We start from the raw sequence: 21,077 nt of genomic DNA on the forward strand, positions 1-21,077 counted from the left end.
TATTCATCATATTCATCACAGGGGGAGGGGTGGGAAGGAAAGGGGAGAACATTGGATAATGTGATTGGGGCCGACGTGTATTTTGGCGGCTGAGTTTGAAAATCGTTTTTAAGTCTAATTTAGCCAAAATAAATAAGTACAAATTATGGAGGGTGTAACCTGATCATAGAGATCCAAGTTAGAAATGTGACTATCTCATTCATATAGGCAAAGAATTAATGGTGATTAAAAAGCTACTGGCTCACCTTCCTCCCCATTTAACCAGTCTCTTCTCCCCCTCTGTTCTCCCTTCCTCTGATAAAGACTGGCAAATGAGAAAATTGACAATAATAATAATAACATTTGATTAGCACTAATTATATGCCAAGCACTGTAATAATAATAATAATAATAATGTTGGTATTTATTAAGCCTTATTATGTGCAGAGCACTGTTCTAAGCGCTGGGGTAGATACAGGGTAATCAAGTTGTCCCATGTGAGGCTCACAGTCTCAACCACCTTTTTACAGATGAGGTAACTGAGGCACAGAGAAGTTTGGTGACTTGCCCATAGTCACACAGCTGGCAAGTGGCAGTGCTGGGTTAGATGCAAGATAATTAACCCCCAAATGAGGCTCAGTTGAAGTAGGAGGAAGAACAGGTATTGAACCCTCATTTTGCAGATGAGGGAACTGTAGTATAGAGAGGTTAAGTGACTTGCTTCAGCGAGGTTCAGAAACACAGGGAAATCCTTCGGTTCTGGTAACTGAATCTTTCCTTGAACTGGTGTTAGGAGAGAGGAACTATTAGGAGGGGTTATTTACTGGGAGACCAGAATGTACTCCTTCGGTATGCTTTACCTTTCAGCCAGTTGCTGCACTCTTTCATCTCTCCAGTGAGGTAACCCATGGTTCTGAAGATACTGATGCCACTTGGGCTGGTTGTGTTCTGCTTCATCATGACATTTTCTCTCCGTTTGTTTTTTTCTCCGGGCTTTTCAATTTTCACCGTGGGGCTGGTCTCCATGGCAGCTCGAAGAGTCTTAAGAGAGGGAATATAAGAGCAAACAGTTAGACTCAGTTCTTTAAAATGTCTCAGATCAAGAGTCCAACCCACAAGACCGCGGTTATTGCCTTTGAGGAATTCAGGGAGAGAAAAAGGTGAAAGTGAGATTTTATCAGGAGTTTTCAGCTCTAAGTCTTGGCCAAAAGTGCCCCCAGAGTCACCTCAGGAGCTCCTGGACCCGATCAAGTCTCTGCTAGGTCCTGAAGCCATTCAGGTCTCCTATTCTTCTAATTCAGGTTTGAGGGAGTTCTACTCATAGTTTCCCAAGTTTCTGCTCCCCTACCACTACCACCACTCTATAGCTGAGGCTCAGGAATCTCCCCAAAGTATAGAGCTCCTCAAAGACTAGCCTACCCTCCCTCCCAGGGCCTGGTTTCAGGAAGCACACAGACAAAGGACCTCTTCTCATGCCTGTGACCCCTCCAGGGTTACATGTGCCTTCAGTGCCTGGAGCTTCTTTCTCCTCCAGCTCCTACTGCAGGCAGACACCAACATCTGAGATCTCAACAATATTTAATCAATTCTTAATCAGGTAACAAATAAAAGCAAAGACTCTTCCCCACTCTCTGGATTCTTGAGGGCCTGGCTCAGGTCAGGGTCAGAACCTTTTTATCCTTACCGACAATTCACTGAACTTCCTTGATCCAAACTGCCACCACACCATCCAAACCTCGGGAATATCCTGAGCCTACTGCATGCCTCCTTGCAGTTCTCTTTGCCTCCAGCCTCTCCCTGCTCTAGTCCATACTTTATTCTGCTGCCATTCTAGAAACTAATTAATTTGCCCCTTCTTAGGTTTGGGGGTTCAACCCCTCTTTTTAACCTATGTTTTTCTAGCTGGATATGTTTCCTTTGGTCTTAACCTTGGCTCGGACAAGGAAAAAAGAGAAAAGATTTAAGAAGTTCCCCATACAACTAGAAGCCTCAATTTCCTCATCTGTAAAATGGGGATAAGACTGTAAACCCTCTGTATCCAATCCAATTATTTTATATCTATCCCAGTGCTTAGTACAGTGCCTGGCACATAATAAGTGCTTAATAAATACCATCTAAAAAAGAAATCTCAAAGGGTGTGGGAACAGGGAGTAAAGGGGACTGGTAAGTGACTTTGTACTTCTTCACTGGATGCCAGGTTCTGACATCAGAAGTAGTGTAGCCTAGTGGAAAGAGCACGGGCCTGGGAGCCAGAGAACCTTGGTTCTAATCTTGGCTCTGCCACTTACCTGCTATATGATCTTGGGCAAGTCACTTAACTTTTCTGTGCCTCAGTTTTCTCCTCTGTAAAATGGAGATTAAGTCTGTGAGCCCTATATGGGACAAGGACTATGTCCAACCCAAATATCTTATATCTATTGCAGTATAGTGCCTGCCAGTGCCTGAGAAGCTGCATGGCTCAGTGGAAAGAGCACGGACTTGGGAGTCAGACGTCATGGGTTCTAATCCCAGCTCTGCCACTTGTCAGCTGTGTGACCTTGGGCAAGCCATTTAACTTCTCTGTGCCACAGTTACCTCATCTGTAAAATGGGGATTAAGACTGTGAGCCCCTCCTGAAACAAAGTGATTACCTTGTATCTCCCCCAGAGCTTAGAACAGTGCTTGGCACATAGTAAGTGCTTAACAAATACCAACATTATTATTATTATTACATATAAGCACTTAACAAATACCATCAAAAAAAGAAGTCTCCAAGGGGGTGGGTCAGGGAGCTGGTAAGTGACTTTGTACTTCATCTCTGGGTGCAGGGTTATGATAATCAGAACAAAGATTCTCTTGAGAACAGTCATTCAGTCAGTTGCATTTATTGAACACTTACTGTGTGCAAAGCACTGAATAAGCACTTTGGAGAGTACAATAGAACAGTACAACAGACACATCTCCTACCCACAACAAGCTTCACTCTAGAGAGAGCAGTAGAACAGATCCTCTTTGTCCCAGAACTTCATATCCCAGGCTGTGCCCCCGCTCCCTTCAGTTCTTGAAACGGGACAAGAAAATCATCCCAGCCATGGGCATCCATCCAATTAGAGCCGAGACAGGGACCGACTGCCTACCTGTTCCTCAGGCATTTCCAAAAGAGGCAGGCTTGGGTGGGGGTCTTGGGACCTGGTGGACCATCTAGGATTCATAAACTCAGACTCGGATGTAGACTCTGCCAAGAGAGGGCTGTTGTGGGCGTCAGACATATCGTTTGGAGCACGGCTGCTCATCCTCTCCTTTACTCTGTGGTTGGCAAGGGGTAAAAACATGCTAGTGAGGAAAAAGACAAAGCAAGTTGTCAATCAGCAATAGAATTAGTAAAGTGCAAAGCCCCTCTATTCATTATACTGTATCAAGGACTTGGGGAAGTTCAAGAGAAAGCATCATACTCCTACCTCGACACCAAGAGCTTACACTCTAATGGAAGAGACAGATGGAAAAATATTTCCAAATGGGTTAATAAGAATGAACAGATTAACCGTATAATTGGCCATGCATACGGACACAAGTGCTGACGGATGGTATGAATACATAAATAGGAAAATGCTAGAAGTGGCTGATGGATTGAGATTAATTTGGGATTTAATTGGAAGCAGTATGGCCTAGTGGAAAGAGCATAAGTCTAGCAGTTAGAGGAGCTGGGTTCTAATCCCTGCTCCACCACATGTCTGCTGTGTGACCTTGGGCAAGTCACTTTAATTCTCTGTGCCCCAGTTACCTCATCTGTAAAACAGAGATTAAGACTGTGAGCCCCACATGGGATACAGACTGTGTCCAACTTGATTAGCTTATATCTGCCCCACGGCTTAGTATGGTGCCTGGCAAATAGTAAATGCTTAACAATTACCATTAAAAAAAAAGAGAAGGGGTTTTTGGAGGATGTGGGATTTGGGCAGAATTTGAGGAGGTAGAGAGCTGTGGTCTGTCAGATAAAGTAGGGGAGGGAATTCCAGATTGTGGAACAGGGAGAGCAAGGGAATGGAAGAGGAAGAGTTGAGAGTGATCTACAGCTAGAAGGTCAGTTTAGGAGGAAAGAAGAGAGTGAGCTGGATGGTACCAGGTGAATGAGGCTGAGAAGTAAGATAAGGAGACCTGGGGAAGAGCTTTGAAACAGATCATGAGGAGATTTCTGGAGGGAAATCTTGACGTGGAGGAAAATGGGCAGTCATTGGAGGGAAGTGAGGAGAGTGGAGATGTGAGGTTAGTGATCTAAGTTAACTGGTTACCTCAGCATTCTCCACTAGAGTGCAATTTGGGGGTTGAGAGATAGAGGAAACAGGATGGAAAGATATAAAGAGTCTTATTATACCCTCCACCCTCTAGACTGTAAGCTTGTTGTGGGCAGGAATGTTTCTGTTTATTATTGCATTGTGAAGCAGCATAGCATAGTGGACAGAGGCATGGGTCTGAAAATCAGGTGGTCATGAGTTTTAATCCTGGTCTGCTACCCGTCTGCTGTGTGACCTTGGGCAAGTCACTTCATTTCTCTGTGCCTCAGTGACCTCATCTGTAAAAAGGGGATTGAGACCATGAGTCTCATGTGAAACAGGGACTGTTTCTGATCCGATTTGCTTGTATCCACCCCAGAGCTTGGTATGGTGCCTGGCACAAAGTAAGTGCTTAACAAATACCATACAAATTATTATTATTATTACTCTCTCATGCCTTTACCACAGTGCTCTGCACACAGTAAGTGCACAATAAATATGATTGACTGACAGATTGCCTCTCCACCATGCCTCTAAAACACATAGCTATCTCATTTTAGTCTCCTGGGGAAAAAATGGGGGTTATTGATTAAAATCTCAAAGGTTCCATGGGCATGGGGGCACAAATCTGAGGGCTGGTGCAAAATGAATGGGCAGTTATCAGTTGCATTTGGCAATCTCCAAGCAGACCCTCTAGTTGGCTACATGCTGTGCCAGGCCCTGGGACACTGACTGGGTGGGTGGGGGTGGAGAGGCTGGGGGTGAGGCCAGGGCTACTGAGATTTTTCAGAGTGCCTTTGTTCAGGATGAGTTTTTTTATAGTATTTTTAAGAGCTTACAATGTGTCAAACACTGTTCTAAGATCTGGACCAGATACAAGTCAATCAGGTTGGACAAGTCCCTGTCCCACAAGGGGCTCACTGTTGAACTAAGAAGGAGAAAAGGTATTCAATCTCCACTTTACAGTTAAGCCAATTGAGACAGTGAGAAGGTAAGTGAATTGTCCAAGGTCACACAGTGGGCAGGTGACAGATCTGGGATTAGAATCCAGATCCCATGACTCGCAGGCCCATGCTCTTTCCACTTCTCAGTCTAAGGAGGCTCTTTCATGGGAGCAGAAGAGGATTTCTCCTGGAAGTGATTTGAGGCAGAATCCTCTTTGGGACAGCCCTTGGAGCCAGCATTCCTCCAACCTAAAAGGGATTCAGCTCTCCGCATTCATCTGCACCTTCTAGGGCCCCCTCTGCCAGTGCTGCCAAAGTCTCGTTATCCATCGTCTTTCTAGGACAGGGCTCAGAACCATCAGTCACTCAGTCATATTTAATGAGTGCTTACTGTGTGCAGAGCACTATTGTAAGTGCTTGGGAGAATACAATACAAAAATAAACAGACCCATTCCTTGCTCACAACGAGCTTACAATCTAGAGGGGGAGCCATCTACAGTACTTGTGGGTTTACTCTAAATGGCGCAAGCATAAATCCCCCTTAGAAGGCTGAACCACTCCTCCATCATAGATGCCCATTTTGCATGGGAGAATTGAAAGGAGGCAGGCATATAAGAGGTGAAGGAAAGTTGGGTTCTGGGGCTGGCAGCTGGGCTTTGAAGAATTAACAGGTCAGAAAGATCGACTCTTACAACTTTTCAGCCCTTGCTGGAAGCTTTCCCGACCGGGAGGAGGCCCGGGATGAGTGAAGTATGAGTCCAGCCCACAAAGCTCTGTGGAGAAAGCAAGAGGTTCACAACCTACAGCTGGAAATCTGAGGTGGCAAGGATCCCCTGTTCCCTCTACCACACTAAGGCAGCTGAACGGATAAGGACTCAAGATGGCAGTTGGAGAGTTTCCAGTACTCTAGCAGTCTTGGCTTCAGGTGGAAGAGTCAAGCAGAGGCATAACCATTCCATTGCTATCATGGGCAGTGGCTAACAAGTGGAAGTCAATATGCTACAAGTCAAAACTCACCTGTTCTGGACAGCAGTGGTATGGGAGAAAATTGAGGGCAGAGACTCAAGTTTACTGCACAGAAGGAGGCATTGGTAAACCACTTCCATATTTTTACTAAGGAAACTCTATGGGTATATTATCAGAATGATTGTAGATGGAGAGTGGGGCATTCTGGGAGAGATGTGTCCATGGAGGCAAAATGGGTTGGAAATGACAATACAAGACAAGCCCCATTTCAGTCTTTCACTTGGTACAGACAGCCCCATAAGCTTGACCTTTTTTATGGTATTTAAGTGATTACTATATGCCAGATACTGTATTAAGCACTGGCAGCGATACAAGATACACGATACTTCCCCTGTGTCTACCCCAGCGCTTAGAACAGTGCTCTGCACATAGTAAGCGCTTAACAAATACCAACATTATTAAGATACAAGATACAAGATACACGATACACAATCAACACGATCAGGTCTGAGCTCCCCAAAGTCACCCCTCCGCCTCTCCCCTCCCCCCCACCAACCCCCTCCCCTACTTTCCCATCCTTCCCTGCAGTATCCTCAGAGGAGATCTCCTCCCTCCTCGCAAGTGCCACCCCCTCCACCTGCGCCTCGGACCCCATTCCCTCTCACCTTCTTAAAACCATCGCCCCTGCCCTCCTCCCTTCCTTAACTTCTATTTTTAACCACTCAATCTCCAAGGGCTCCTTCCCCTCTGCCTTCAAACATGCCCACGTCTCCCCCATCCTAAAAAAACCCGCTCTCGACCCCACTTCCCCCTCCAGTTATCGTCCTATCTCCCTACTACCCTTCCTTTCCAAAATCCTAGAACGAGTCGTCTACAATCGATGCCTAGAATTCCTTAACTCCCATTCTCTCCTAGACCCCCTCCAATCTGGCTTCCGTCCCCTCCACTCTACCGAGACTGCTCTCTCTAAGGTCACCCATGACCTCCTTCTTGCCAAATCCAATGGCTCCTACTCCATTCTGATCCTCCTTGACCTCTCTGCTGCCTTTGACACTGTCGACCATCCCCTCCTCCTCCGTACCTTATCTCACCTTGGCTTCACGGACTCTGTCCTCTCCTGGTTCTCCTCTTACCTCTCTGGCCGATCATTCTCGGTCTCCTTCGCTGGAGCCTCCTCCCCCTCCCATCCTTTAACTGTTGGAGTTCCTCAAGGGTCAGTTCTTGGCCCTCTTCTGTTCTCCATTTACACTCACTCCCTCGGTGAACTCATCCGCTCTCACGGCTTTGACTACCATCTCTACGCAGATGACACGCAGATCTACATCTCCGCCCCTGTCCTCTCCCCCTCCCTTCAGGCTCGCATCTCCTCCTGCCTCCGGGACGTCTCCACCTGGATGTCGGCCCGCCACCTAAAACTCAACATGAGCAAGACTGAGCTCCTCATCTTCCCTCCCAAACCCGGTCCGCTCCCAGACTTCTCTATCACCGTGGATGGCACGACCATCCTTCCCGTCCCTCAGGCCCGCAATCTCGGTGTCATCCTTGACTCGTCCCTCTCGTTCACCCCACACATCCTATCCGTTACCAAGACCTGCCGGTTTCACCTCTACAATATCGCCAAGATCCGCCCTTTCCTCTCCACCCAAACGGCTACCTTACTGTTACGGGCTCTCGTTATATCCCGGCTAGACTACTGTGTCAGCCTTCTCTCTGACCTCCCTTCCTCCTCTCTCTCCCCGCTCTGGTCTATTCTTCACTGCGCTGCCCGGCTCATCTTCCTGCAGAAACGATCTGGGCATGTCACTCCCCTTCTTAAACAACTCCAGTGGTTGCCTATCGACCTCCGCTCCAAACAAAAACTCCTCACTCTAGGCTTCAAGGCTCTCCATCACCTTGCCCCTTCCTACCTCTCCTCCCTTCTCTCTTTCTACCGCCCACCCCGCACGCTCTGCTCCTCTGCTGCCCACCTCCTCACCGTCCCTCGGTCTCGCCTACCCGCCGTTGACCCCTGGGTCACGTCCTCCCGCGGTCCTGGAACGCCCTCCCTCCTCACCTCCGCCAAACTGATTCTCTTTCCCTCTTCAAAACCCTACTTAAAAATCACCTTCTCCAAGAGGCGTTCCCAGACTGAGCTCCTCTTCTCCCTCTACTCCCTCTGCCATCCCCCCTTTACCTCTCCGCAGCTAAAGCCTCATTTTCCCCTTTACCCTCTGCTCCTCCACCTCTCCCTTCCCATCCCCACAGCACTGTACTCGTCCGCTCAACTGTATATATTTTTCGTTACCCTATTTATTTTGTTAATGAATTGTACATCGCCTTGATTCTATTTAGTTGCCATTGTTTTTACGAGATGTTCTTCCCCTTGAAGCTGTTTATTGCCATTGTTCTTGTCTGTCCGTCTCCCCCGATTAGACTGTAAGCCCGTCAAACGGCAGGGACTGTCTCTATCTGTTGCCGACTTGTTCATCCCAAGCGCTTAGTACAGTGCTCTGCACATAGTAAGCGCTCAATAAATACTATTGAATGAATGAAAGATAATCAGGTTGTACACAGTCCATGGTCTTAATCACCATTTTACAGATGAGGTAACTGAAGCACAGACAAATGAAGTGACTTGCCTGAGATCAAACAGCCCACAAGTGGCAGAGCCAGGACTAGAACTCAGATTCTTTTGATTCCCAGGCCTGCTCTATCCATTTGGCCACACTGCTTCTCTACCTTCCCCGCTAATGGAAGCTCCTGATCAATCAGACCAGGACCGTGGTTACTGAGTGAGCTTTAAAAGGGGCCCAGGAAATAGCTCCCACAGGGCAGGGATCTGCTGGGAGGGGGCCCTCCATAATGTCTCTGGGCCCTCAAATTCCTCATCTGTAAAATGCGGATTTTAGATCTTTTCTCCCCTCTCCTTAGTCTATGAGCCCTGGGTGTGTCCGTCCTAATTCTGTTGTCTGTCCCAATCAGTCAATCAATGATATTTATTGAGTGCTTACTATGCACAGAGTACTGTACTAAGCACTTGGGAAAATACAATTGAATTAGCAGACCCTTTCCCTGCGCATAAGTAGCTTTCAGTCTAGAAGGGGAGGCGGACATTCATATAAGTAAATGATTTATAATATATAATTTAAAGATATGTACTTAAGTGTTGTGAGGTTGGGGTGAATATGAAATGTCCAAAGGTCACAGATCCAAATGCAGTGATATAGTGCTTGGCATACAGTAAGTGTTTAATAAACACCAAAGTGATCATCATTAGTAGTGTTATTAGTTGGGTAGACTTTTCCACATGCCCCATGCCAAGTGCGGAACTGGGAAGGTGTGCCTGTCTAGCAAGACCCAAGTGGTGGCTCACCCAAGTGATTCAATCATTGCTAAAGAACGCCCCCTAGAGCTGTTGCGGGTCTTACCTGCAGACAAGCTACACACACAATACCGTAAAGCGATCCACTCTGCCTGAAAACACAACAGAAAAACATGTTAGAGACCCAGAATAGGAGCAATAGGGTCACTTCATCATCCACCAGAGAACTCTCCACCCTACCTTCATATGTTGCTATCATCCCCCTGGGCCACGTCCTCCCGCGGTCCTGGAATGTCCTCCCTCCTCACCTCTGCCAAACTAATTCTCTTCCCCTCTTCAAAACCCTACTTAAAACACACCTCCTCCAAGAGGCCTTCCCAGACTGAGCTCCCCTTCTCCCTCTACTTCCTCTACCGCCCCCCCTTCACCTCTCCGCAGCTTAACCCTCTTTTCCCCCCATTTCCCTCTGCTCCTCCCCCTCTACCTTCCCATCCCCTCAGCACTGTACTCGTCCGCTCAACTGTATATATTTTCATTACCCTATTTATTTTGTTAATGAAATGTACATCGCCTTGATTCTATTTAGTTGCCATTGTTTTTACGAGATGTTCTTCCCCTTGACTCTATTTATTGCCATTGTTCTTTTCTGTCTCCCCCGATTAGACTGTAAGCCCGTCAAACGGCAGGGACTGTCTCTATCTGTTGCCGACTTGTTCATTCCAAGCGCTTAGTACAGTGCCTTGCAGATAGTAAGCTTTCAATAAATACTATTGAATGAATGAATGAATATCAATGGCCTAGTGGATAGAGCACAGGCCTGGGAGCCAGAAGGACCTAAGTTCTAATCCCCACTCTGCCACTTGTCTGCTGGGTGACCTTGGGCAAGTCACTTTACTTCTCTGTGTCTTACTTACCTCTGGGATTCAGCTTCCGCCTCTGTAAAATGGGGATAATTAGTAATAAATTGCAATTATTTTGTGGTCCCAGGCACTAGTACAGTTTCGTACACAATCAGCATCAATGAATACTGAGGCTATCACCGTAGTTACCCTGCAGAAGTCATTCATTCACTCAATCCTGGCTCCACTACTTGTCTGCTGTGTGATCTAGGGCAACTTGCTTATCTCCTCTGTGCCTCAGTTTTCTCATCTGTAAAATGGGGATTCAATGCATGTTTTCCCACTGATTTAGAGTGTGAGCCCCAAGTGGGTCAGGGACTCTGTCTAACCTGATTAACTTGCACTGACCCCAGAACTTAGATCAGTGTTTGACACATAGTAAGTGCTTAACAAACACAATAAAAATAATCATTCAACCATATTTATGACCACTGGCTTTGTACTGGGCACTTACAGATTAAAGATTGATCATGATAGAATTAAGGCCCTTTCTCATTGGCTCAAACCCTACAGTGGCAATTAAAGCCATCTGAAGATTACACTGACAGCTATTATTTTTGTGGAAATCCACTTCACCAGGACATCATCCACAGCTGGTACCCCTTCTCCTTCCCTCCTGGGCCTTGTGTGATGGAGTTCCAATGTCTGTGAAGTTCAGGGTCCATGTTGCACTACCCAGAGTACTTTGGGTTGTAAACTTGAATTCAAGGATCAGTGTACTAATTTTGTTTTCTCTTGAGCACTTAGTACAGTGCTCTGCACATAGTGGATGGTCAATAAATAGTCTTGATTGGTTGATAGACTGAGGGTGCTCCAACTTTGATGAGTAAGTTCACACATTTTGCAGATGAAGAAATTGAGGCACTGAGAAGTTTCCTAAGTTTCCTAAGGTCCTAAGTTTCCTAAGGTCAAGAAGCAGGCCGGTAGCAGAGTGGGGATTAGAACCCAGTTTCTCTGACTCCCAGGTCTGAGTTCTTTCCTCTAGGCCACATTGTTTCTTAGGAGGCTGAGGAAGTACTTTTTTTAATGCTTTGGGCAGAGACAGAACAAAGAGGAGAACAAACATGTCAGTGTTAACTGAGATTCTATTCTTGAGAAAACAGCCACAAAAATTAATAATAGTAATTGTGGTATTTGTTAAGAGCTTACTATATGCCAAGCAGTGTACTGAGCACTGGAGTAGATACAAGTTAATCAGGTCCAACATGGGGCTCACAGTCTAAGTAAGTGAGAGAACAGAGATTAAATCCCCATTTTGCAGAAGATGGAACTGAGGCACAGAGAAATGAAGTTATCTGCCCAAGGTCACAAAGCAGGCAAGTGGCAGAGCTGGGATTAGAACCCAGGTTCTCTGATACCCAGATTCATTTTCTTTCCACTAGGAGAAGCTGCTTCTCAATAATTTTCTATGCCCAATAGTACACCTACCCAGGGATTCTGAAATATGGGTGCATTATAATAGTAATAATAATAATGGTATTTGTTGAGCATTCATTATGTGCCAGGCACTGCTCTAAGCACTGGGGTGGATACAGGAAAATGTGGTGGACACATGGGGCTCACAGTCTCAATCCCATTTTACAGATGAGGTAATGGAGGCATAGAGAAGTGAAGTGACTTGACCAAGGTCACACAGCAGACAAGCTTCAGGGCTGGGATTATAACCCATGGTCTTCTGATTTCCACGCCTATGCTTTATCCACTATTACATAGGCTCATGAGAGGTGGCATGTGAATGGCTTGTCCTCTGGTGACAGGGGCAAGGTCTAGAGACAGATAAGGGACCTTGCTCCCATAGCTTTAGAAATGTTTCAAATCAACCAAAGGCTTCCAACCTGTCAACTGCTGTTGGGTTGTATATGCAGCATCCTAAAAGCTGGATCAACAGACTCTCGTGTTTTCAATCCTCAGATGCAATTTTACGTATTACGTATGCCACAGCTGAAAGTCAGCCTCCAGGTCTCTGGCTGGGGCCCAATTTTTAGGGTGAAGGGGTGGTGGAAATAAAATGCAAAGAAAAATGCATCCTGGTGGCTATCTTTGATCTCCTAGCTCCCTCCTGTGGCTAGCATCACACACTGCTTCGAAACCCTGGTTCTGGTCTTACCGCAAGCACATCCCACGATGCAGTCGGATTATGTTATTTGAAAATGTGATTATAGCGTGAATGGATATATTATGGTAGACTTTTTCCCATAGATTTACATATAATGAATTAGGATACATTCCAGAACCCCGGAAAAAGTAGTATGAAATGCCTTTATATGTTCTTTCCTCTAATGATAAATATCCCTAAATTACTGTTCAATCTTTATGAAAATAATTCAAAGCCTAACATCACATTTTTAATTAAATTAGGAACCTGTTTGTTGGCAGAACCAAAACAAGCAGAAATTTCTGCTGGCTGTGCTTGTTCTTAGGTAGTTCTCTTAAACACTTGGCTTCTTGTCTTGTCTTATGCCGTCGAGTGCTTTCCGACCCGTAGCGACACCACGGACACATCTCTCCCAGAATGCACCAGATTCCATCTGCAATCGTTCTGGTAGTGTATTATTCACCCCTATATTCTGTTGCCCTTATCTTTACGTTCTATCATTTCCTTCTACTTGTAATTTATTTTAGGATCTGCCACCTCCCTCGATCGAAAGCTGTTGTCTATGAATTTGATTGCATTGTACTCTCCTGACTGGTGCTTGTTGTGGGTAGGTAATGCCTCTGTTATTTTGTTATACTGTACTCTCCCAATCACTTAGTACAGTGCTCTGCTCACAGCACTCAATAAATATAATTGGCTGATTAACTGGTATGCTCTGCACAGAGTAGGTTCTCAATTAATAATTTTAATTGAATGATTTTCAATTTATCCAAGACCGAACAGCAGTCCTTTTTTCTGCTTAAAGCACCTTGTAGGAGGCTAATTTACTATACACCTTTGAACTCCTCTTTCCTTTCCAAACTACTCAAACAAGTTGCTTACACCCACTGCCTCCACATGCTCTGTTCCAATTCTCTCCTTGACCTCCTGCAATTTGGCTTCCATGTTTGATTCCCTAGTCTACCACTTCAGCCCTTACCTCTCCTTCCCGGCACTCTCACATTTCCTCCTACTTTCAGGACATCTCTACTTGGATAGTCTGCTGGCACCTCAAACTTAATATGTCCAAAACAGAATTCCTCATCTTCCTTCCCAACCTCCATTCTCTCCGTGACTTTTCCACATTATAGATAACACCACTGTTTTCCCTGTCTCACAAGTCAGTAACCTTGGCATTAACCTCGACTCACTTCTCTCATTCAACCTGCATAGTCAGTCTTTCATCAAACACTGTCATTTCTCCTGTCACATCTCTAGAATCCACCCCTTCCTCTCTACCCAAACTGTTACCAAACTAATAAAAGCACTCATCACATCCTGACTTGACTATGCATCAAACAGAACCTCCTTACCACTGGTTTTAAAACATTCAATTAGCTCACCTCCTCCTACATTCAACTGAATCAGACTGAGTTCTTACTGTGTGCAAAGCTCTGTAGTAAGCTACGTCACTTTACTGATTTCCTACTACAGCCCAGCCTGCACACTTCACTTCTCTAGTGCCAGCTTGCTCACTTTACTTATCTCCCATCTATCTCACCTCTGACTCCTTGTGCACACCCTCCCTCTGACCTGGAATCCTTCCCCTTCCATATATGACAGATCACCCTGAAAGTCTTATTAGAACCGCATCTCCTTCAAGAGACTTTCCCCAATTAATTCTTCTTTTCCTTTACTCCCTTGCCTTTCTGTGACATCTGTGCACCTGTAGGCACTTGATAATCACCCCATCCTCAGCCCCAGTGCATTTATATACATATCCCTAATTTGTCTGTAGTAATAATAATGATAGTAATAATAATAACAATGGTGGTATTTTTAAGCACTTACTATGTACCAAGCACTGTTCTAAGCACTGGGGTAGGTACACGGTAATCAGGTTGTCCCCCATGGGGCTCACAGTCATAATCCTCATTTTACAGATGAGGTAACTCAAGCACAGAGAAGTGACTTGCTCAAAGTCACACAGCTGATAAGTGGTGGAACCGGGATTAGAACTCATGACCTCTGACTCCCAAGCTCAGTCTCTTTCCACTAAACCATGCTGGTCTATCGCCCTTTCTAGACTGTGAGCTCTTTGTGTGCACTGAAGTGTCTAACACCTCTGTTGTACTGTACCCTCCCAAGAGCTTAGGACAATGCTCTGCACACAGTAAGCACTCAATAAATACCTTTGATTAATTGATTGATCAATCTGTCTCCAGCCTGACCTCACTGCCTCTGGGCTCTCCCCACTCCAGCCCACATTTCCCTCTGCTACCCAGGTCATTTTTCTAAAAAATTTTCCACACCCATCTCTCAGCTCCTCAAAATCTCTTCATCAGTTGTCCACCCAACTCCACATCCAACTAAAACTCTTTACCACTGGATTTAAGGCATTCAGTCAGCACTTCCCCTCCTACTTAGCCTAACTCATCTAATGACAACATGATTACCATTCCTCTATCTCATCTTTGTCACTATCAACCCCTTGCTCATGTCCTCCCCCTAGCCTGTAACTTCCTCCTTCAAACCGACAGACCACGACTCTCCCCACCTTCAAATCCCACTAAAAGCCCATCTCCTCCAAGAAGCCTTCTCTGACTCACCTCTCATTTCCGCACCATACTTGTCCTCTCTTGAATGTTAGCTATGCACTCGAGTCTATACCTCTTAAGCAATTTTTTGCTCGCCCCATTGCAGTAATATACATATCCTATATTCACTTGCTTCTCCTATCTGGTAATTCATTTTAATGTCTGTATGCCCCACTAGATAGTAAGATCCCTGAGGTCAGGGAATGTGTCTACCAAATCTCCCAAGGACTTTGTACAATGTCCCAAACCCAGAAGAGCTCAATAAATACCACTGATTGAGTACTTCTTTTCCAATGCTTAGTACAGTTTTCTATATAGTAAAAGTTTAATAAATGCTTTCACTACTACTACTACAGTTTTAGTTATGTCGGTCCTGTGAGATGATTTAGGCATTCATCTGATCGGAGGCAGGGGGCTGGTCCCAGTGAATTGTGATGCCATTCCAGCTCTAAGAATCTGTATATAAAAACTAAAATTGAAAGAGGTTAAAGGTTCTAAACACATTGACGAGTAGCATTTCTGATATTCTTCTCTAATCATTTTATAAGTTCATCTGCTTCCTTGAAAACTGATGCAAGACTTGTGAATATCAAGGTTTTAACTGTATGTGGAGAAACCATAAATTCTTCAGCTCTTTCAGAACCAGAAACTGTTCTAAACAGTGATATAGATACAAGGTAATCAGGTTGTATGTAGTCCATGTTCCACATGGGGTTCACAATCTTAATACCCATTTTACATATGAGGGAACTGAGGCCCAGAGAAGTGAAATAACTTGCCCAAGGTCACACAGCAGACAACAGGCAGAGCTGGGAGTAGGACCCAAGTCCTTCTGACTCTCAGGCCCACGCTCTATCCACTAGGCCATGCTGCTTGAGTTGGTGGATCTCAGTGTGCTTGCACAGGACATGGAGCTCTGCCACTTGTCAGCTGTATGACTGTGGGCAAGTCACTTCTCTGAGCCTCAGTTCCCTCATCTGTAAAATGGGGATGACAACTGTGAGCCCCATGTGGGGCAACCTGATTACCCTGTATCTACCACAGTGCTTAGAACAGTGCTCTACATAGTAAGCGCTTAACAAATACCAACATTATTATTATGGAAAATCTATTTATTTCAAGGAGGAAAAGTGAGGGGAGAAATAACTTCATATATCTTTTCTCTCTCCAACTTAGACTGTCAACCCCATGTGATACAAGGACTGTATCCAACCTGAGTATTTTGTATCTACCCTGATCAATCAATGGCATTTACTGTGTACTGACTGTGTGCAAAGCATTTTACTAAGCATTTGGGAAAGTGTAATACAAAACAGTTAGTAGACATGTTCCATTCAATGCAGGCTAGAGTGAGTTCTATTTAGTGTTTTTATTACCAAAGCACCTTACATTACTTATTTTAATTTACCTCTCACAAACTCCCTGCGTGGTTCAAGTATAGTTATCCCCATTTTATGGATGGGGAAACTGAGGCATTGGGAGGTTAAGTGACTTGCCCAAAGTTATGCAGTAGACCAGTGGCAGAGCTGGGACTAGAACATGGGACCTCCAACTTTTAGAGTTCCACTATGCCACAAAATCTCCCCAAGTGCTCATTACAAATTTGGCACATAATAATAATGATAATAATAATAATACTAATAATAATTTAGGGCACAAATACGGTTTTGGAGGGAAGTTCAAATGATCTAAGTCTCCTTGGAATATGGTAAACACAGATTTGAAATGCTTTAGGGTGTCATTCTCCAGATGCGTTAAATGGAGAAAAATACTTGGAGAACCCTGGATAATACAGTTAATTCCAAGAATTTCAGCCTTAAACTTCTAGTATCAGGTGCATGGAAAATGACCTGGTGGTTTCTATGGGCTGTCTGCCTGATGTCACTGATGTCTTATCAACTTCATGACCCTTGATTGATTCATTCATTCAATAGTATTTATTGAGTACTTACTATGTGCAGAGCACTGTACTATCACTTGGAATGTACAATTCGGCAACAGAGAGACCATCCCTCCCATCGAAGGACTTACAGTCTAATCAGGGGAGACAGACGGACAAAAACAAGACAACTTAATCGCAATAAATAGAATCAAGGGGATGTACACCTGATTAACAAAATAAATACAGTAATAAAAATGTATACAAATGAGCACAGTGCTGAGGAGAGGGGAAGGGAGAGGGGGAGGAGCAGAGGGAAAGGGGGGAAGGGGGCTTAGCTGGGGGATTGTGAAGGGGGGGCAGAGAGGGAGCAGAGGGAGCAGAGGGAAAAGGGGAAGCTCAGTCTGGGAAGGCCTCTTGGAAGAGGTGTGCTCTACATAGGGCTTTGAAGAGGGGAAGAGAGTTAGTTTGGCAGAGGTGAGGAGGGAGGGCATTCCAGGACAGCGGGAGGATGTGGGCCAGGGTTCGACAGCAGGATAGGCGAGAATGGGGGACAGTGAGGAGGTGGGCGGCAGAGGAGCGGAGCCTACAGGATGGGCAGTAGAAAGAGAGAAGGGAGGAGAGATAGGAGGGGGCAAGGTGATGGAGAGCCTTGAAGCCTAGAATGAGAAGTTTTTCTTTCGTGCGGAGGTTGATGGGCAACCACTGGAGGTTTTTAAGAAGGGGAGTGACATGCCCAGAGCATTTCTGCAGGAAGAGGAGCCAGGCAGTGGAATGAAGAATAGACTGGAGCGGGGAGAGACAGGAGGAAGGGAGATCAGAGAGAAGGCTGACACAATAATCCACAATAATAATCTCACAATAATATTATGAGAGCCTGTACCAGTAAGATAGCCGTTTGGGTGGAGAGGAAAAGGCAGATCTTGGCAATACTGTAAAGGTGAGACCGGCAGGCATTGGTGACGGATTGGATGTGTGGGGTGAATGAGAGAGCTGAGTCAAGGATGACACCAAGGTTGGGGGCTTGAGAGATGGGAAGGATGGTCGTACCATCCACAGTGATAGGGAAGTCAGGAAGAAGACAGGGCTTGGGAGGGAAGAAAAGGAGCTCAGTTTTGGACAGGTTGAGTTTTAGGTGGCAATCAGACATCCAGGTGGAGACGTCCTGGAGGCAGGAGGAGATACGAGCCTGAAGGGACCCCTACAGTTAGAGGATGGGAGGGGGAGGAGGAGCCTGCGAAGGAGACCGAGAGTGAACGGCCAGAAAGATAAGAGGAGAACCAGGAGAGGATGGAGCCCGTGAAGCCAAGGTGAGATAAGGTGTGGAGAAGGGGATGGTCTACAGTGTCAAAGGCAGCTGAGAGGTCAAGGAGGATCAGAATGGAGTAGGAGCCATTGGATTTGGCAAGAAGGAGGTCATGGGTCACTTTTGAGAGAGCAGTCTCGGTAGAGTGGAGGGGACGGAAGCCAGATTGGAGGGGGTCCAGGAGAGAGTTGGAGTTCAGGAATTCTAGGCAGCGAGTATAGATGACTCTTTCTAGGAGTTTGGAAAGGAAGGGTAGGAGGGAAATAGGGTGATAACTGGAAGGGGAAGTGGGGTCAAAAAGGGTTTTTCTTTAGGATGGGGGAGACATGGGCATGTATGACTGACCTTGTGGACAACTCTTTCCCTTCACTGATGCCAACAACTTCATAAAAGCCTGTGCTTAGTCAGTCTTTTCTCATCCTAAATTTGGGCAGATTTCCTTCGCTCGCTCTCTCTCCTATCCTGCCTCACTTCCAATGAACTTAATTATAATTGTTTCTTATCTTTGACCTTACACAAAATCCAAACTCATTTCACTTTTCTCTGTCCTGTTTGACACACAATTACTCTCCCCATTTTCAAAGGCATATTGAAGGTACATCTCCTCTTCCTATTCTCCCATTCCCTTCTGCATAACCCATGCATTTGGATTTGCTCCCTTTATTCACTTCTCCCTTAGCCTCGCAGCACTTACGTATATACCCATAATTTATCTATATTAATATCTGTCTTCCCCAGCTTATGGTAGGCAGGGAAGGTGTCTACCAACTTTGTTTTATTGTACTCTCCCAAATGCTTAATACAGTGCTTTGCACATACTAAACCTTCAATAAATATGACTGATTGTCCTCCTGCTCCCTTCCTGCTACTTGTACCTTCTAAACTATCCTCTGTGGGCTTTGTCTAAAATGGGGTCTTCCACCCCATCTCCAAATCCTCCTCCTCTATGCTGGACCCAAGGTGGAAGTGGTGCAGGGAGTCTATGTGACTGGCCCTGAAACACAGAGTGCTAGAGATGGAGTGAGAATTAGAACTCAGCTCTCTAGAATGCCATTTCAACTTTCTTTTGATCAGGCCACACTGTATCGACAGTAGTTCAACTTATGCTATCCTCTTTCATAGCTCCACTGGCTTTCCTATTGCCATGGAAACACATCTATGTCATACTATGGAATTACAGGCTTAGCGAGGACGGATGGGAGGAGAAAGATAAAGAACCAAAAGATATTTAAGAAAGGATATTCCCATTTCTCTGCAAATGCCTATTCTTCAGAGTTGAAAGGAAAGATAGTGAGAGAAAAGAGAACAGAGAAGGTTTTAAACAGAATAGTATTCTAAATTTTCCATGAGGAAAATGCTGCTCAACACTGGACAGAAAAATTGCTTAAAAGCCAGTGACACTGTGCACTGCTTTCCTTGAAGCGGGTTTCTGACTGAGGCCAAATTTCATAAATTCAAACTTATCCAACACCACATTCCTCTCTCCTTGGATCCTCTGTTTCTTTCCTGGCTCCAGAAGACTTTTCCTTTCCTTTGAGAATTCAAACAGAAAAAGCCTGCTCATGTCAGACAGGAATTTTCCAAACAGCCAGACCTTGAAAACACTAGAAATGAAAACTAGGCTTCTTATGCATCTTGGTGGCTGGGGCATTTGCTCTCTTCTTTCAAGTTGATATCACCCAAATAGGAATGAAAATCAGTCCCCAAATCATCCTGTGCTGCAGAAGAACAAATCTTTTCCCATCTTCAGGGCCATTTCTGAAGGGCATCTCCAACAGAGGGTTATTTTGTGGTATTTTTCAATAATAACAATTATGGCATTTTTAAGTGCTTATTATTCATTCATTCATTCAATAGTATTTATTGAGCACTTACTATGTGCAGAGCACTGTACTAAGCGCTTGGGATGAACAAGTCGGCAACAGATAGAGACAGTCCCTGCTGTTTGACGGGCTTACAGTCTAATCGGGGGAGACGGACAGACGAGAACAATGGCACTAAACAGCGTCAAGAGGAAGAACATCTCGTAAAAACAATGGCAACTAAATAGAATCAAGGCGATGTACAATTCATTAACAAAATAAATAGGGTAACGAAAATATATACAGTTGAGCGGACGAGTACGGTGCTGTGGGGATGGGAAGGGAGAGGTGGAGGAGCAGAGGGAAAAGGGGAAAATGAGGCTTTAGCTGCGGAGAGGTAAAGGGGGGATGGCAGAGGGAGTAGGGGGGAAGAGGAGCTCAGTCTGGGAACGCCTCTTGGAGGAGGTGATTTTTAAGTAAGGTTTTGAAGAGGGAAAGAGAATCAGTTTGGCGGAGGTGAGGAGGGAGGGCGTTCCAGGACCGTGGGAGGACGTGACCCAGGGGTCGACGGCGGGATGGGCGAGACCGAGGGACGGTGAGGAGGTGGGCGGCAGAGGAGCGGAGCGTGCGGGGTGGGCGGTAGAAAGAGAGAAGGGAGGAGACGTAGGAAGGGGCAAGGTGATGGAGAGCCTTGAAGCCTAGAGTGAGGAGTTTTTGTTTGGAGCGGAGGTCGATAGGCAACCACTGGAGTTGTTTAAGAAGGGGAGTGACATGCCCAGATCGTTTCTGCAGGAAGATGAGCCGGGCAGCGGAGTGAAGAATAGACCGGAGCGGGGAGAGAGAGGAGGAAGGGAGGTCAGAGAGAAGGCTGACACAGTAGTCTAGCCGGGATATAACGAGAGCCCATAATAGTAAGGTAGCCGTTTGGGTGGAGAGGAAAGGGCGGATCTTGGCGATATTGTAGAGGTGAAACCGGCAGGTCTTGGTAACGGATAGGATGTGTGGGGTGAACGAGAGGGACGAGTCAAGGATGACACCGAGATTGCGGGCCTGAGGGACGGGAAGGATGGTCGTGCCATC

The 21,077-nt window shown here is 45.6% G+C and overlaps 1 protein-coding gene across 2 annotated transcripts in view; it reads right to left on the reverse strand.

Moving 5' to 3' along the window:
• SLC14A2 (solute carrier family 14 member 2) overlaps window positions 1–21,077 on the reverse strand; it is a 736,943-nt gene that overhangs the window by 75,602 nt on the left and 640,264 nt on the right. Inside the window, exons 4-6 of one of the 2 annotated variants that reach the window (XM_029061723.1) lie at window positions 9,547–9,592; window positions 3,096–3,264; window positions 840–1,020 (exon numbers count right to left, since the gene is read on the reverse strand). In XM_029061723.1, the coding sequence (XP_028917556.1) occupies window positions 840–1,020; window positions 3,096–3,251 (337 nt within the window). In that variant the 5' untranslated portion in view covers window positions 3,252–3,264; window positions 9,547–9,592. Of the gene's footprint in view, window positions 1–839; window positions 1,021–3,095; window positions 3,292–9,546; window positions 9,593–21,077 lie in introns of both variants that reach the window. The other variant, XM_029061722.1, reaches the window with a different exon arrangement.

The sequence above is a fragment of the Ornithorhynchus anatinus genome, chromosome 3 (genome assembly GCF_004115215.2).
Source record: "Ornithorhynchus anatinus isolate Pmale09 chromosome 3, mOrnAna1.pri.v4, whole genome shotgun sequence".
Classification (NCBI taxonomy): domain Eukaryota; kingdom Metazoa; phylum Chordata; class Mammalia; order Monotremata; family Ornithorhynchidae; genus Ornithorhynchus; species Ornithorhynchus anatinus.